This window comes from Tachypleus tridentatus, chromosome 6 (assembly GCF_004210375.1).
Source record: "Tachypleus tridentatus isolate NWPU-2018 chromosome 6, ASM421037v1, whole genome shotgun sequence".
Lineage (NCBI taxonomy): Eukaryota > Metazoa > Arthropoda > Merostomata > Xiphosura > Limulidae > Tachypleus > Tachypleus tridentatus.
The window spans coordinates 106,677,344-106,695,378 of record NC_134830.1 but is presented as its reverse complement, the minus strand read 5'-3'; the positions used below and the strand labels follow the sequence as shown (position 1 = coordinate 106,695,378).

At 33.7% G+C, this 18,035-nt stretch overlaps 1 protein-coding gene across 4 annotated transcripts in view; it reads left to right on the top strand.

Annotated features, from left to right (window-relative positions):
- Nucleotides 1–18,035, top strand: part of LOC143253248 (mediator of RNA polymerase II transcription subunit 13-like) — a 111,847-nt gene that overhangs the window by 52,035 nt on the left and 41,777 nt on the right. For 3 of the 4 annotated variants that reach the window (XM_076506794.1, XM_076506793.1, XM_076506796.1), the window contains exons 10-14: nt 2,853–3,099; nt 5,291–5,518; nt 6,107–6,200; nt 13,168–13,352; nt 14,235–14,434. In XM_076506794.1, the coding sequence (XP_076362909.1) occupies nt 2,853–3,099; nt 5,291–5,518; nt 6,107–6,200; nt 13,168–13,352; nt 14,235–14,434 (954 nt within the window). The remainder of the gene's footprint in view (nt 1–2,852; nt 3,100–5,290; nt 5,519–6,106; nt 6,201–13,167; nt 13,353–14,234; nt 14,435–18,035) is intronic. The other variant, XM_076506795.1, reaches the window with a different exon arrangement.

The following is an 18,035-nucleotide window of genomic DNA, read 5'->3' as shown; positions in this document are numbered from 1 at the left end:
TGAATCTTCTGGCAGATTGGCTATCTCATACTAATAAAGTTCTGCTGAGGGAGTGAGCTCTGGCTATGCTCCTAACTTAGTGTCACCTAACTCAGTACAACCCCCCCCTCCTCTTCTTGTCTTCATTTCTAAATATAGCTAAATTCAGCTTTACCAGTGTATGCTTTCAGTCAGGATTGGATCAATCTTTACCTCTTGTTCCTCAATCTGTCTTCTTCCCCACTCTGTGTTGAGTCCTTTCATTGCCTCATTCTGACATGCATAACTGTGATTTCTGCTGTTAAATCTCCATCAAATCATCCCTTATTCTCCTCCCATTTTCCCAATCCTCTGTCTTTGATTCTGCCAGAGCCATACTTTGTTTTCACAAGTGGATTTTATCCAGTCCTTTGCATGATGATCTGGGCTCCCTGTTGAGGTAGCCTTCCTTCTTTCTCCCTCAGTCTGTTCTTCTTCTTTGATGTATAACAACATAAATGATGCATTTTCTATCATTGGTCTTTACATCATGGTCTCTCACTTTCCTAATTAAGTGTTCTCTGATTTTTTTTCATTTGACTTTTCAAGAATGATTTATTTGTTTTTACCATTTTGAACTATAGAGTAGCTCTGTTCATTATCCTTTGTAGATGTGTTTCATACTCTTCTCTACGTTTAGACATCTTGGGTCTGATATGTTTACTATTGATGTTTTCTGTATTCTTTATGACCATATTCTCCTTTATCTGGACTGTAGTTCCTTACTAAGAAGCAAATGGCACATGAATGGAACAGAGCATCACCCTCAATCTTGTTTCCCTCTCCTTTATATTCCAGATTTGATCTGGACCATCCACTTTCAGTAGTATGGACTCTGCATTGTTATGTAGCGTGCACAACTTTTTTCAATGACTCTCGTTCCCATCTTTTTATACCCTGAAATTCCTCTTCTACTATTATCTTTCTTCTAACACTCTTACCTGAATGATGTGTCAGCCTATTCATTTTGCTTATGCATTGGATGAGATTGTGCAGACTATCATGCTGATTGTGCCTTATAACTTTATTGCCCACAGTTTACATCATTTGGCCATCTTCTCTTCATTTAGCTATTGATTACCATTGGTAATTGGTTACCATTCTCCATACCTGTATTTTACTCTGAAAGCATATTTTCATTTTTATTTCTTCCTTTTACAGTGGTCCTTTCTCCTTTCCTTAATCGTGCTCTGTAGTGAGTGGTACCTGTACAGATACACTTAAAGAGTAAATCTGTTTCACATGACCATATAAGTCTGTAACACTTATCAACGAGATGAAATGTTTCACATAACCATTGGATGTTGCTTCAAGTTAATTGGTTCATAAATAAGGCCTGCACCAGACTGTACCAACTCATGGATTATCACATTTAAAACAATGTTTTATGGTGTGCCATTTTAACTCTCCATCACGTTGTTACTCTGTTCTTCCAGCAGAGTGTGAAAGTTCTTGCCACTTACAAATTCCTATCAACTGGGGTGGTGGACTCTGGAGGAATCGCCCTTGAATGGTTTAATAGCATAAAATATCAATACAAAAATACCATTCAGTGCAGAGTAGGATGGTAATGTTCTGCTGGTGTAAGTGATATGATATCCTCCATTATAACCATGTAAGTATATGTAAATTAAAGGATTGAGATGTTTGCTCCTTTGAATGGGATCCCTTTTTTGGGCAATCTGGTGTTGGATTGACATAGGATCGGCCAACATAAGTCCTTACACATATGTGGTTGATAAAGACACTCCTCCTATCACAGAATGGATGAAAAATTCCCAAAACTACTTGGCTTTAGGCTGGAATTGATTCACCACATTTGTATTCCCCATTCCTACCATTACATTGATGTTGAGTTCTTGGGTGGCCAGGTGTTAGATGTATATTGGGTCTGAACATGTATCCTGGTTGGGTTGTTGGAATGGAAGTTGCTTTGCATTTTTCATTTTTCTCCTGAATGAGGTGAAGATGATTGGGACCTTCCTTATACTGTGGACTGGAAGACAAATACTCAATGCTGTATTGTTATGGACTGGAGTTGAGCCACTGTACACTATCTGATGCATCTTAACCACTCTATGCCATTTGGTATGTTCAATCACAGGTTGGATGTGCATCTTTTTTCACCCATTTTAATATAACTTATCTTGACAGTAGGCAAAGAGTATTTGAGGTATAGGTGGACTGTGGTTTCCCATGATCATGACCCAAGATATTAGTGTGTCTCATTACGTGGGTGGTTCTCTATGGACAACTTCCAAAGAGTGCTTATTGAGGTAACTTTTGCACCAATCCCTCCTCCATTTCAATGGAGAAGTAAGGTGTCATGTCAGAAGATAACATTTTCTTACACTTGAAGTGTATTTCTGATAGGTACTTACTTCCACTCACACTTCCTACCCATCCTTTCCACTTCTTTTTTGCTAATCTCGAAGTGATGATTTTGCTGTACATTATAGAGGAAGTCAGGTGTGCTAGGAGTGTATGTGTCACACTCCTGTTGATGGATGATTGTCACATGCTGATTCGCATACTACAGCACAGCTATAAAGCATGAGAGTAGATGAGAGTGTAAAGGCTATTAATAATAAAAAAAACTGTGTAAATAGAGTGCAGCACAAGTCAAGAAAAGCCGTTACATGAGAGGAGATAAGCATTTATCAAAAGTACACTTTCATTGTTGAAAAATGTCCAACTTTTATATCATTAATGAGATAAAACATTATTCATGGTTTACTTATTAGTTATTGTGTTAAACACGTAGTTTGTGTAACAAAACTAGTTTAATGAAATTGGTAAATGAATTGTATTATTACTATTCTATCAATTTCCAGGGATCTTCCAGCTTATAAAAGGCTAAAAAGGACAGAATATGATTCGTGTTGCAAGCAAGAAAATCTCAATAATCCAATTAGTCCCTACCCCTTAATGGGACCTGGTCCAAAACAGTTTGAAGAAACTGAATCCTTGCCTGCCAAACCAAAGGATCCTTATGAGTTTAATGTTGAGTTTGAAGAGTATAAAGTAAATCCTGCTTCAAGTGGATCAACTTTCAGAGTTAAAATGGATATTGTGTGTAAGGTTAGTAGTTGGAGTAATTTATTTTTGTAGAAATATTAATAAATTTTCTAATGTGCATTTGTCATTAGTTTTGAATGGTTTTCAGCTTGGTTACTTTTATCATATCTGTAATACTTTTTGCAGAAGATAAGGTATAATAGAAACTCAATATTTTACATGGCAGTTCAAGAAATTATAAAGTCATTGCTGATTTGAGAGAAATGTAATTTAACAGTAACTTTATTTAATAGTTAATAGTTTTAGGTTTTCACTGTGCTGTAATACTAAGTTTTTTTATTGAGTGAAACAGAACTGACAGTAACCTATTTGTTGTATGAAAGGTTTTAAGGTTTTAACTGTGTTGGAATATCTTGTTTTTTTATGTTAGGTGAAACAGAATTGATGGTAACTCAATTCTTATAGGAGAGATTAATACTATTAGTTTTGGCCACTCTGCCAGTAATACGTTTATGTATATATCTGCAGTATTGTAAATCATGTCGTGTTACCACAAGTAAAATTTTTGGATGTGATAGTTTGAGTAACATTTTGATATTCTGTGAGTAATGTTTACATACATTACAAGGAACTGTTATGGTTATATTACATGATACTGAGAACTGATAGTAACTTCTGTATTGGTCAGTATAAACTAATTGAGCTTTAACTTTTAGTTTTTATAAATACAAGGTTTTTAATTGTTAATTTTTTTATTATCAAGTAATACCCCTGTTAATGAATTAGTTGGTAACAAAGCTCCTTTGTAATGAAGACAGCCATGGAAGGCCCTTTCATTTCCCAAATTTTGAAGAAAGAAAAAGCAGGGGGTTCAGAAATCATGGGAAGTGACATAAAAGAGTAAAATTTTAAATGTTATGCAAGCTTTGTAGGTGCAATCAAGTAGTACTTATTTACATCATCAACAACCAATCAGCAAAGAGCTCACTCAACCTAATCAGTAGCATGCTTTGCAAGTCTTCTCTCTTCTGCCTGTCATTGCTAGGGCTCCTTGTGTTGGTAATGTTACTGTATTTTTTTGCTGTGATAAATTGATTTTATTACACCCATTATGACATCTAAATGACCATCTAGTTATCAAATTTTGAACTTTGTAATGTTACTGAAGGTTTTCATGAATTTAACAATAATCTTTGAACAAAGCATGGGTCAGGGTAACACTTATTACCTATTTTACCATTCAAGTAATGCACTCAGAAACTTAACACACTAAACTTGGGTTTTTGCAAATAAGCACAATCATATTTTAGTTTCACACAACAATGATGCATTCTCTGTGTTTAGGTATCTAGCATATTATTCCAGCACCTTTTTTTTAACCAATCAATATCTTATTAATACATTTTCACAAATTTATGAAATTTGTTTCCCTAAAACAGCCATTTGGAATTTATATGGCAGTTTAACAGTTTTTCTGTATTGGAGACAGAATTAAATTAAAAAGTCACAAATGTTGTTGAACAACATGATGAAACAAAAGAAAAAGAAACTGATAGTTTGGTAAAACAAATTAAAATGGTACAGGTTGGAGAAGGAGAACTAAAAATTACATTTGTTGTTGGATGAAGCCACAAGCTGGGAAAATTCAAAAGGTTGATTTATTTGAGAAAGCTTTATGTATGATATTTAAGAAGTTTATAAATTATGCTTTAGAGGATTGTTCTACAACATTTGACACATGGAACTATTAAAAATACAGAGCTGTTGAAATAATTAACTACATTTGGATAATTTACTATAAAAGGTAAAGGCATCATATCTGTCAAATGTAGAAAACAAAACAGGAGCATGCTCCTGGGTCTTTCTGCCATTGCCTTATGTTGGACTCAAAATGCTTCTAATTTATTTTCATTTTGCCTGTTATCCCTAAACTGATGAGGTGTACATATTGCATTGCATTGAATAATTACATAAAAAGTTGATTTTTTTATGTAAAATACATATGGGATCTAGTAGTATTGAGACTACCATAACATATCTGCACTATTTTCAGTCACATAAAGGCTCTCCTAATGATTCAAAGAGGGCCCCATTCTACCCAAAAACAAACCTCATAAGGACACCCATCACTGGTAATTTAGGATTACATCACTTCATAGGTAAAAAGTAATATATAATCACAGAAAATACTGTTCTTTTCTGTGTAGTTTATAGCTTAATCTGTGTTCTCATGGAATACTAAATATACTCCCAGGAAGAAGGAAAACCAAAAGAACAAGTAGTACCAGCACCAACATCAGAAGCCACAGTCTTGAATCAGCCTAAAAGTAATTCAGTAAGTGAACTTTCATCAGTGAAATCCCCACTCACACCACGCACTCAAGGTTCCAGCTTTACAAAGGTGGAGCATCTCCAACTTACTGGACGAGACTTAGAGAACATATTTGATAGTTGTTCATCTGATGATAGTAATGATGATTTGGTAGGTAATTTAGACTTTTAATAACAAATATGTACTATATCATATTGTTGGACTGAATTTCTCTTGCTAGCTAATTATTTTTGTTTCCTAACATTAAAAATTGACCAATGAGTAACTAATAATGTTCTTGAAGGTCCCACTTGGAAATAAAAAGGTTAAATTATTTAGTTAGTCAAGTTAAAAACTAGTATCTATCATGTCAGATTTTTACTCTTGATTGTACTTGAACCTCTTTTCAAAGATTTTTGAAGCAAAAGACAGCAGAGTAAAGATAAATATTTTACTTGGTAGTACCTGGTAATCTTTTTTTTTACTTCTTATGTAACTTTGAAGTTCCAGTGTTCATTATTCCACATAACCTGATAGTTTATTCTATTGATAAAGATTATCAAACACTTTATCAATTTGAATGGTTATAAAAAAAATTTAATGAAATGTAACAATAAAAAGAAAATAATATGTGTGAGAAGAATTTTCTTTTCACTTTCAAAAAAATTTGAAATATTTTGACTAGTTTATTTGATGAAACTTTATCATAATGATTTGATATGGTATGAAGCCAGTATGTTAATTTCTTTTTATATCCAGTTGACTTCTGGTGCCACTAAGATGATAAGTAGTGATGATCAACAGTCTGGAAAGCCCAGTAAGAATAATTCGTATAATACAGGAGGAATTCTTGGTTAGTATTTAAACCCCTTATTTGTGTTTAATTGATTATAAATTTAGTGTTTCTAGAATACACTTTATTCAGAAACTAAGAAATATCCTTTTGCAGTGTTTTGTGTATACTTTTTATAAATTTAAAGTTTAATACCCCATAGAAAAAATTTATTGTTAAAGTTGGTATAAATGATAAATCTGTCAATTTATTTTAAGAACGTGAACATTTCTTAAGATTATAAGCATTATAAAAGATACTTACTGTACAATATAAAAGTTTTGACTTTAAACTGAAGAAAATTTTATTTCATTTTAAAATCCATCCATGATTCCATTGTAGCTTGGACCAAATGTGGCTTAGCAGTTAGTGTATTGGTCTCTGGATCCATTGATTAAGTCCTGTTACCATCACAAACAATAATTGTTCTCAACACTTTAGGGTTTAGGGGTGTGTTATAAGGGCAAGGGTTGAGTCCTTATATTTGGTTAGACAAGAGCAGCCTAAGAACTGGCTGTGAGTGCTATCTAACACTGGATGATTAATTTGATAATTTAATTATCTGTGAACATTGAGTATGTTGAGAAATGCATGTAAAATTATTAAATAATCAAAATTACAAATAAATTGACAATTTCATGACAGTAGTAATTTAATCAAATTTTTTTGTTGTAGTTGTTACTATTTTTGATAATTCCAACTAATCAAGGAGCTAAAATATAGTAATTATGATTTTGCACTTTTGTTTTAATTTAAGTTTGTTCAGCTTTGGGCCTGCAGGACCTGGAGATTATGGTGGTTGCCTCATGGTTTGAGGATCTCACTTTCAATTCTTGTTGCCATCAACATACTTGCTCCTATTGTTGTGGGAAGTGTTTTATTTATATATATTTCTTTTTGAGTTATGACAAAGCTACTATTAAAGGCTCTTTGCTACTTTTCCTAAATTTTAACTGCTGACCTGAGGGAAAATAACTGGCCAGCAACATCCGGTGCCAACTTTGGGTTACTATTTACCAACTAATAAGATTGACTGTTGTATTATAATACCAAAGAGTTTGACAGGGGATGCTGTTTGCTAGTTGCATTCCCTCATATTGACAGCTTAAAGTTATAAGTGGTGATAGGTAGCTTAGTAGCTTTATCATAAATACATTTATTCGACTTCATATACATGAAAGCTCATGTATGACACAATATTTAATGCTTTTTCAGTTGGTATGACTGTATGCTGTTGTATGTACACAGCTCACAAATGTAAATGTGTTGCATAGTGGTTGTTTATTACATAATTAGTCACAACAGTGCCTGTTTTTTTTGTGTTTCCCTTGGATAATCTTAACAATAACATAAGTTGAATTTAATATATTGCTTACTTATTACCAGCTACAAATATAAGTAGAATTACTAAGATTGAAATTGCTTTAACATAAAACAATTATTTGCTGAGAAAAGTTATTGATTCCAAAACATACTTCCACTGACATTTATAGCTATTACTCATCCTCCATGGTTTCACCTTTGTTTATCTAAGCACTGGTGTGATTTTCTCTTGCTTGCTGCAGTCTTTAATCCCACTCAGTTGTCCTAGGCAAAATTTGTCTTGTTATACTCTCCACCTATATCACTATATCCTCCATCCTGGTACTATATATAAGCATTTCATTCATATAAGTTTGTCATGTTTTCTTGATAAAGAATTTAGATATGAGCTTCTCTGAAGAGGTCTTTGGTTATGATTTTTGTACAGTTATGTTTTTATCAATCTCAAAAAAGCAATAAAGTATTTTTATTTTTTGATTCGCTATGAGGTTTACGGCATGAATTTTTGGATTATTATTTCTAGCATAGAAGTGAATCAGGTCTCTCCTATCCCATCACTGATATCTAGCATCACACAGTGATCTTATTCATAATGAGATGAAGACCTGTATTCAGCTTTTTGGTATTCTTTAGGTGTCTCTGAAACTGCAATTTAGAGTTGTATTCTTGACATTCTGGCAAGCATTTGATTTGGTTTCTTCTGCACCTCCATTTTGTGTTTTAGCTTTTCAGTCATTTGTGTGTTTGAGGGTTTGCTGCACTGGAATCTGGGGCTCAATTCCCAAAATTGGATGCTTCAGATAAACAAATGTTACTTTGCTCTCACAACATTAACTTACCTTACTAAATGTTGTTCCATTGAACATTAATTAACTCAGTATTTAAAAGAAATATAAAACTGAAAGGAGGTCTCTTTGAGATAAGCCTTTGATTTGTTTTCTTCAGTTGTTTCATTGAGTGAAAACTGAGGGACTTTCCTCAGTTGCTTTTTATCCTAAATCTTCCTTAATAGTAGCTAATGTTTAGCTCTATCTCCTTGCATGGACATTTTGGTTAATGCAAGGAGGCTCAATTATCAGTTCAGTGAAGGGACAGTTACAGAGATGCCAACTATTTCAAATGACTGAATGTAATGATTATAGACAGAGTCCTTTATCATTTGCGGCTACTATGCCTGACCAATGTCTCTAAGCTGTTTATTATTATATTATTATTATAACTATTATTATTTATTACTGCTATAGATTGCTCATTTATGACTGTGCTTTGTGTATTTAATAAATAAATTTTAAAAAATACTTTTAAAATTCTTTTTCATATTCTGAATTCTTACTCATAAATATCGTTATCTGCATCATTTTTGTCTTTGCCTCAGCCTTTTGTTGATGAGATGCCGATTTTGTATGTCTGGAACAATCGTTTATCCCGCCATGTGCCACAGAAAAATCGATGTAACAAACTGTACAAGTGCATGACTGTCACTGACTTTTGATGCAATGACCAGATATTTTGCACTATACTCTTTCCTAAATTTTTGATTCACAGTTTTAGTCCTTTTAGATTTGCCAGAAACAAGACAATCTGGTGAACGAGGCCTCTTTTTTTCCATCTTGTGAACAATCGCATTGGTGTTTCTATGTCACTTAGAAAATAAGAAATACCCATCTACGTGAGTACTGATTGGCTGACAAGCACTGATGACGTAACTATGGATTCCCCCACATACCCAGTATGGAGAAGCACTGCACTCAAACTATTGGTAGACGTTGGAGATACAAATATTTTTTATTATTTCAAGCACAAACATGATTATTGTAAGTAGCCATTTGGACTATGTCTTTTATTTATTATCAAAATTTATTTGTATCTCACAAGAAATTTTCTTTTCACCCCTTTCAAGCCCTGGGGGAACAATTTATCACTTTATTGTATAGGCCTATATAATATATAATAATTTAGGAGTTGCAACAAGTCATAATATTTGTCTGTAAGAGAGTATAGCTGTAATGTATACACCAAAATCATAATGATTACGCTCAAATCGTAATGGTTGGCATCTCTGCAGTTATGCCTTATTTGATAAGTTTGTTGGAACTGTGCAAGTAAGCCTGCCACTCTCAAGTGGAAGCATATTCTGATTCTCAGTAAATGCATCTGCTCCTTGGCTCATATAGGGTGTCTTAGTTTCACCTGTATTCCTGAGTCTCAACCTCATCAGCCCTTTAGTATATCTATATATATTGGTACCCAGAATGGATTCTATCTTTATCCATGGGTTATGTTGTTTGATCAGATCAACATCAGTGTTTTATGGACTGGGGTTAGTACCCTTCTCCATGGATCCTGGAGCACTGCTGTTTCTTGAGTCAGATCTTCACCACTATTATCCTACCACCCTGTAGGATTTCTATCATCCATGGATTCTCGTTAATTGTTACTTAATTCTTGAGCTATCAGTGTTTGGCTGGTCTGGAGTAGTGAGAGTTGTGCTAGTTCTTCCAGGGTTTTATTCCTATCTGTTGTTAAGCCTAGGAAGACAGGAGATTGTTGATCTGTCATTGATAATTTTTTTTGCTATCAAAGCCTCAATTATTCAAGTTTCATAGGTTACTTAATTGCCAATCTCTGTTGATCAGTGATGACTGATGATCTGTGTTGATATTTTTTACTGGAATTGTAGCTATCCAAATTTGTTCTCATCTATCTGCATGTTGCCATAGTGGTAAATATCACCAAGGGCAATTAAGTGGAGTATAAAAGACTTCAACAGGTGAGAAAAAATCAGACTAATGCTTATATGGGCAAAGGTGAAATAATGGAGGTTTAGTAATAACTATAAGTGTCAGCAAAGTGTATTACTGGAAATACATTTTCAATTTATGAAAATGTTAACTCTCTGAATAATCTTCTCATTTAAGTTTGTTTGTCAAAAAGTACTAGATGTGGACTAATAACATTATGTTAATATGTAATATTGTTAAGTCATTAATCTTCTTATTCCTGTAATAACTTAATGCTGATAAATTGTTTACAGTTATAAGACTTGTTTAATTTCCGCCAGCTATTACCAGATAGGAAGTACTGAAATGGGAAAACAAAATCAGACTGTTGTCACATGATTCTAAAACATTGTCTTTTTGTATTGTGAGCTTTAAATTGATTGTATTGATTCATCATCACACACATTGTTTCATTAGTTTCTCATAGCCTTTACTGTAAAACATAGCAAATACTTTAATTAGTTTATTATGTTCTCTCTAAACTTCCCTCTGTATTAAGTTCTTGATTAAAAGCATATAGTATTTTTATACAAATAAAGTTGTTAATTATTTTTGAAATTTTTCATGAAAATGATGAGATTAGGAGTTTCTGAAAGATCAGTAATTGAAGATTTTTCAGTATAATCATGATTATAGTAATTCATACAAACATCAATTTCACCATATGAATCATTATAATCTTTGCAAAATGTCATTTAGTATAATCAAACATTTTATATCTTTATTTTCCTAGAATTAAAGTTTTCAGTGAATTATAAGTTATCTTAACACACAATATGACAAAAATCATCGGTAGCAACTGTTTCAAAAGGTAGTTAAGTGGCACAGACTGAAGCCATCAGTGATATTGACTGGCACCAGAAGTTCTGTGATGGCAGCTAAAAACACTGACTGGCACAAATAAGAGCAACTGAGTTTGCCTCTAGACTACACCTTTAACCTATTTCAACCAGTGATGTTGAGTGCATACCAAATTTCAAAATTTAATTAAAAAAATATAATATTAACAATTTTAACCATTTTTATGCAAAACTTAAATAGTTGGTTTTTGTAAATTTTAAGAAGTTATTTAATGTAACTTGCAAGAAAAAAGTAAAAAAAGAAATATTTGAACTTTGACCTCTGCACAGCTACAATCAATGGCCTTATAAATCTTTTTTGGAATGGATTTGGCATGGATATGTTGCAACACAATCATAACATCTGTAATTTTATTGAATACATGTACATGTTTAAAAATATTTAAGATGAATGAATTTTTAGTATTTTTTTAAAAGCAGTATTTCACAATAAAATTTCTAAAAATTTAAAACCTAAAATGTTATAAAAATACCAAACCAAGTTTTTTTAGTTTTTATCAAACACAAATATTATGTACAAAGTGTGTACCAAATGTTTTGCAATTAGGTTTAACATTTTAAATATGAAAATGAAGCTAATGGGGATGACAATGTTACTCTGCTGGTCTGGAAAGTTTTAAAAGCATATGCAATTGAATGAGTGGTTAACTGAGTGTTTCCTGACTATTGGCACATGTTCTCCTTTCATTCCAACAACAATTTTTGCTTATTGGTTGAAATGCCTTGCCAAACACTAACCAGCAGCTTTTCTCAAAAATGTGGAAACAAGTGAAAAAGCAATTTATAAGTGTTGAGGTGTCAAAGGAGTCTCAGAAGTTGTAGCAGCCATATGACACTGAAATAGATCTAATTATAAAGCATTTAACTAGTAAGAAAATAAAATGATTGTACAACTCTCAATGTTAAAAATACACTTACCTATCACAAAAATGTTTATGACACAGACATAATGTTTCACTAATTTTGTGAAAAAATCATCAAGGGAAAATGGTTTTAGGCTAAGGAAAACATGCAGCTTTGTTCCCCTGACAGGACAGCAAACACCAAATACAGTAATCACATTTTGGCTATGTTTGTCACGATGCAAGATATTTTGATTTGGATATGATGTTAAACACTAAAATAATATTTGTACAACTTTTGAAAACAAATTGTTAGAGACTTCTTTCATTCATTGTATAACTGAAAAAAAAGTAAGGTTGCTAAAAGGAATGTTTTATTTTCAAATAACTTTATTTCTTCCTCCACAGATATATTATCACCTTAATTTTGAGAGTGGTAATGTGTGAGATGAATGGCCATAAAATTTTCTATTTTGACCTTTAAAACTTTTAATATTGTGAGGGGCAGCATTTCTCATAGTAGAAACACCAACTAATTTTATCACAAAAAATCAATAGCACTTAATTTGAATGGAGAATATGCTTATGTAGTTTTATTAATCTTGTAAAAATAAGTTGGAAGAAACTTGTGGAAAGATATTATTGCATCTTCATCTTTTTTACAGGTTTTATACTATGCTGTATGTATAATACATTTTCTTGTACAACAATTTAGGGTTTAAAAAGCAACTTAAACCTAAGTCCTTGTCCCTGAAAATGTTTACCATATTAAATGAAGAGTAGATTGAAAATTCCTTTAAAAAACATAATTAAGCTAAAAATGGGAAGATTAATCTCGTGGGAATAATCAGTTATTTGAATGTAATCTGTTAATGAATCTAAGGATTAATTGATCAGCAAATTCCACTTATCACCCAGCTTTAGTACCTTTAACTAGTTACCTTCTGGTCGATCAGGTATGACCAGCATAGGTAGCCCTAAAGTAGCTCGGTTTGAATATCCCAAAACCAACTAACCAAAGTAAGTAATTTTTGCTAATTATTTATCCCATTTCATTTATTTTGTTGTGTGTTCACAATATAAGGTTTGAATCAGTAACTGAATGTTCTTGTAAGATGTTAGTTAAGCATTGCAGACAATTCATTTTCAAATTTGTTTGAAATGAGAGACCTGTCTGTTTTAGGGGCAGCAGAATTAGCAACTATGTTTCCCACTCCTCCGTCCCTAGAACATTTAGCTACTCCATCTCCTTCTGGACCCATGGGAGGTGGTGACATCACTACACTGGATGCTACAGATTCCTTGTTTCTTAGAGATCGGGCAGATATTTATCCAAACTATGGAAGCCCTGGCTTTGAACCTGTTAGAGTAACTAGTTTTATGTTTGTACAGTTTTAAATAAATAGTGTCCTTATTACTTAACTCCATTGTTTTACCAAAGTGTCTTAAGATACATAATTAGTTGTTCGTGCTTTGCTGTTATCTATATGTCATTGACCTTAAATTCCTTCACAGAAAAATTCCTTTCTGCAGTAGCTACTTACTTTACTTAAGTGGAAACTGACACATCATTTTTTGTGTTACAGTTAAAGGTTTTTATCATGTTTTTTTTCACATACTTGTGAGTTTCATTGTTAGAAACATATTTTTATATAAATAAAGGTTAGTCTAGGAAAATGTAAACTTTTATAATTAAATTCTTTAAAAAACAATTTAGTTATTTAGCTAAATTAAATATGCTTTGTTATGTAGATGTACATATCAACAAATTAAATCATTTCTCAAAAATGCATGATAATTTTGCACTTTTTTTTTAAATTAAGATTATTGAAATTTACTAGAGAATAGATTTGATATTCCAAATTGTTTGTAAAAGGTTTTGATAATCAAAATAATTTCTTTATTTTAATAGCCACACATTACAAGTTAGATAATTTTCCTTTAAAGGTTACATTATGAAATTAGTAATATTTTGTTGTCTTCATTATAAAACAGCTGCATAAAGCATTTAATTGAATTTTATAACACTTTAGTCATGATAAGTTAAACATTCTTATAAAATAGTATTGGAACTTTGCCCCATTTAACATTTATATTTGTAAATCATGCATATGATGGGTCAGTCAGTCCCTGATTCTAAAGAACAATTAACAGAAGTGGCTGCTAAAACCATATGTTATTGCTCAAGACAGCTAGATAAAAAGAAATTTCTTACAATATGGTAGTATAAACAAAAATATCTTTTTATAGGATTGGTCATATGTGTACAAACGTCCTACTCAGTACAGGTTTGTGAGCTCATCACGTTATGCTCCTTTAAACAATCTTCCCAGCTCAGTACAACCAGTTGTCAACTTTTCATCACACTGCATCTACAAGCCCAGTTGGCCTCATCCTCCATCTTTTTCATCAGTGGTAACATCCTCATCTGTAGACCAGCCATCATCAAGGTAATATTTTATGATGTAGATTTACTAATGAAACTGAGCTTTGAGGATGAGCTTGCCAGACATTTAAGGTATTTCCAGGTTTTAGCAACAGCTTGTAGTCAGTAAATCTAATAATTTGTTTCTGTTTATAACTTTTGAATGTTAGAATATCATAAAATTGATTGAGATAAGACTGACTTACATTGGAAGTTTAATTTGATTATGCTATAAGTTTGTTACAAAATATGTTGGTACCATTCTACATTCATGCAGTAGTAAATCCATCACCTTAACCCTTGGTATCATACTAGTAATATATAGTTACGTAATTTTTATTTAAAATTAGTAAATAAGAAATATTTAAAGTTTGTCTTAAAACATCAAATGTGAAAGTTAAAGATACTCTTTAAAACATTGTATTATAACTTTTATGTGGGTTCTTAGCACTCCATGACAGAATGATGTAGAATGTTGGAGATACCAATTATTTTTATTTTTCTTGGACTTAGTGATGTTTAATGCAATGTACACTATAGTAATGCTCTTTAATATTTCTGTAGGGGAACAGTTAACTGACTTTTAACAATGGTTAACCATATTTTATAAGAATAATTTGCATATTCTAACACCTTGGTGTGGCAAAGTACATGCTAACTGTGCTGTTGAGAGCACATTTTTAGTAGCTACATATATTTGGTTTATTGCAGTTTCCTTGACATTTGGATGTATAATGTCACCATGGATAACTGTGTAGCTAGAGATTGTTGTCACACCCTTTATGAGGAAGGATGTTTATGTAGAGAGATTGTTAAATGATGTAAGCTCTTTATGAAAAAACTTCCATTATAAAGTACTTAGAAGAGTAATAAGCTATGAAGTCATGCTCACAAGCCAATAGACATGATGCTTTTATTTACAAAAACTTGAATATAGTTACTTAAATAATTAAATTAAAAAAAAGATATCTGACCTAAATAGCCATTGTGATGAAACTTGGAATATCTCCCCATTTGCACTTTTTGTTCACTTCTTTATTGACAGTAGTATTGTATAGATGTGCTTGTTTTTGCTCGCAAATTTGTCGATGTTTTCTGTTATACTACAGTCTTAGTTTTTCGTTACTCTTTACTATGTTTTGTTATTTATTTTTATACAGGGGCCTTTTTACTAGTGTGTTGTGAATTCCACTCTGTGGTGAGTGATGCCTGACCACATAAATTTTTTATTGAAAACCTGCATTGTTTATCCTCTGACCAAGTTTGATATCATTCAAATTGTAGCCTTTATTACTACAGACCTGATGTATAATTTAAGATGCTGTTAAGCATTAGTTATGTGTCTCCATTCAGTTGTTATGTATGCCAGAACAATTACATCACAGGATTAGATTCTACATAATGTAGAGATGAAGTGTTCCAGAAGACCATTAGTAGTTCTTCTTAACGATCTTTGCTTCATAAGTATGTACCAGATTCGTGGTAATGAGAAAATGCACTTGTATAGAGAATTATGTATGTAAAAAACGGCTGGTGTGGGTAGAGAAGGCACTATGTAGAGGACCGAAGAAGGTTGAAATGTTGTTTGCTCCTCTACATAGTGCTTTCTCTACCCATACCAGCCATTTTTTTACATATATGTACCAGATTGTATCCTCATGGACACACGAATAAAGCAATCAGAGATTGTTGCCCATTTCAAATGCTCTGTAGCATTGTGACTCTTCCTATTATGGACCTGACGTACAAATCCAGATGCTGCTCGTGTTGGTTGATTGACTCTATCATCATCATAGCTGTGCTTTTTAAAATAGGGCATCATTATTATCTGTTGCACTTTCTCTGATAATGTGGTTCTTTGGATTTTTTAATGCATTTTACCCTCTTCTATTGAAGTATGGTAGTCTTTACAACAGAATGGTAGACCATATATTTTGCAGTTTCCCCTCAGGCTGAGACATTCCTTCTCCCTACCATCTTCTGGCTGTGCTTCCTGGAGGGTAAGGTGCTGGTTGGAGATGGTCCAGTTAAATAAGTCCTCATGTGTTTAGGCTGGTATCCCTCTTACACAGACTAATGAAAAATGCACAGTGCCACCATGTTTTGGACTAGAAATCACTCCAGGTTTGTGGTCCTGTTTCCTACCATCTGTTGGATATCAGTTACTAGAATGGTAGACCATATCTTTTGCAGTTTCCCCTCAGGTTGAGACATTTCTTCTCGCTACCATCTTCTGGCTGTGCTTCCTGGAGGGTTAGGTGCTGGTTGGAGATGGTCCAGTTAAATAAGTCCTCATGTGTTTAGGCTGGTATCCCTCCTCTTACCCCCTCGGTGTGGATTCCTGTACGTGGTGAGGGGACCTCCCAGGGAAGGTTCTGTTCTATCTGGTTACCTTCTCTGGGATCTAAACATCCACCCACGTGTTTGCCGTGCGTGGCGACCCGTGAAGGGGAGGAGAGGATCCTGGTGGTTGAGGGGTCCAACCCTAACACACCACTTTGGCCTCGAATTCCTGTAGACTGGCGGCCTTTCGGTGGCCCCCCTTGGGTCAATCGACTGGTCCACTTGGGCTAGAGTCAACCAAGTACCAGTGTTGGAAGTTCTCAACGGGTGTTGTGGACATTGTGCCTGATGCTGGTTTTTGGGTATAGTGCTCACGAAACCCTGGCGCTGCTGCATTGTCCTTGCGTGACTTTGTAGTGCATCCCCTTGTAGGGCTCCATGGTGGGTGGGGTCAGTGGGTACCGAAATTTTTCCTTTTTCCTATGGATCCTCTAAAAAATTTAAATAAAATTGTAAAAAAACAGTCAATGGGGTAAGCGACCACGTCTTGAATATTCAGAACAACAATCTTCAACATCAGTAACACACGTACCTCATTTTCTTATATTACATTCTCTTTTGGAAAACCCTTTAGGGCAAATGTCCCCTTTTTTTATTCAAAAGGGACTAGAGGGACTTGCTGGCTCTCTATCTCCTGCTTCTCTTGATGTCCTTCTGATTGTTTTCAACCGGATCTGGCAGGAGAATGTTTTTCCTGATGCCTGGCGCCAGGCTATTATTTTACCTTTCTCTAAGCCAGGGAAAGATCCCAAGATTCCTTCAAACTACCGTCCAATTGCTTTGACGAGCTGTCTCTGTAAGACATTAGAAACGATGGTTAATGCTCGTCTTGTTTGGTTCCTTGAATCAAACAACCTCCTCTCGCCCACCCAGTGTGGGTTCTGTCGACAGCACTCAACCACAGACCACCTAATTCGTCTTGAAACATTTATCAGAGAAGCCTTTCTCAACCGCCAACATCTTGTATCAATATTCTTTGACATAGAAAAGGCTTACGACACAACATGGAGGTGTGGCGTTTTGCGAGACCTCCATACATATGGGTTACGTGGCCATCTACCCATGTTTATTAAAAAATTTTTAATGGACAGGAGATTCCAAGTTTGTGTGGGTTCGACACTTTCCCGTTCTTTTGTACAGGAACTTGGAGTCCCTTAAGGCTGTGTATTGAGTGTTACACTCTTCAGTATAAAGATAAATGCCATCAATGAACAACTCCCTCTCACTGTTGCGAATGGGCTGTATGTCGACGACTTTCACATCTCATGTCAGTCGTCAAACAT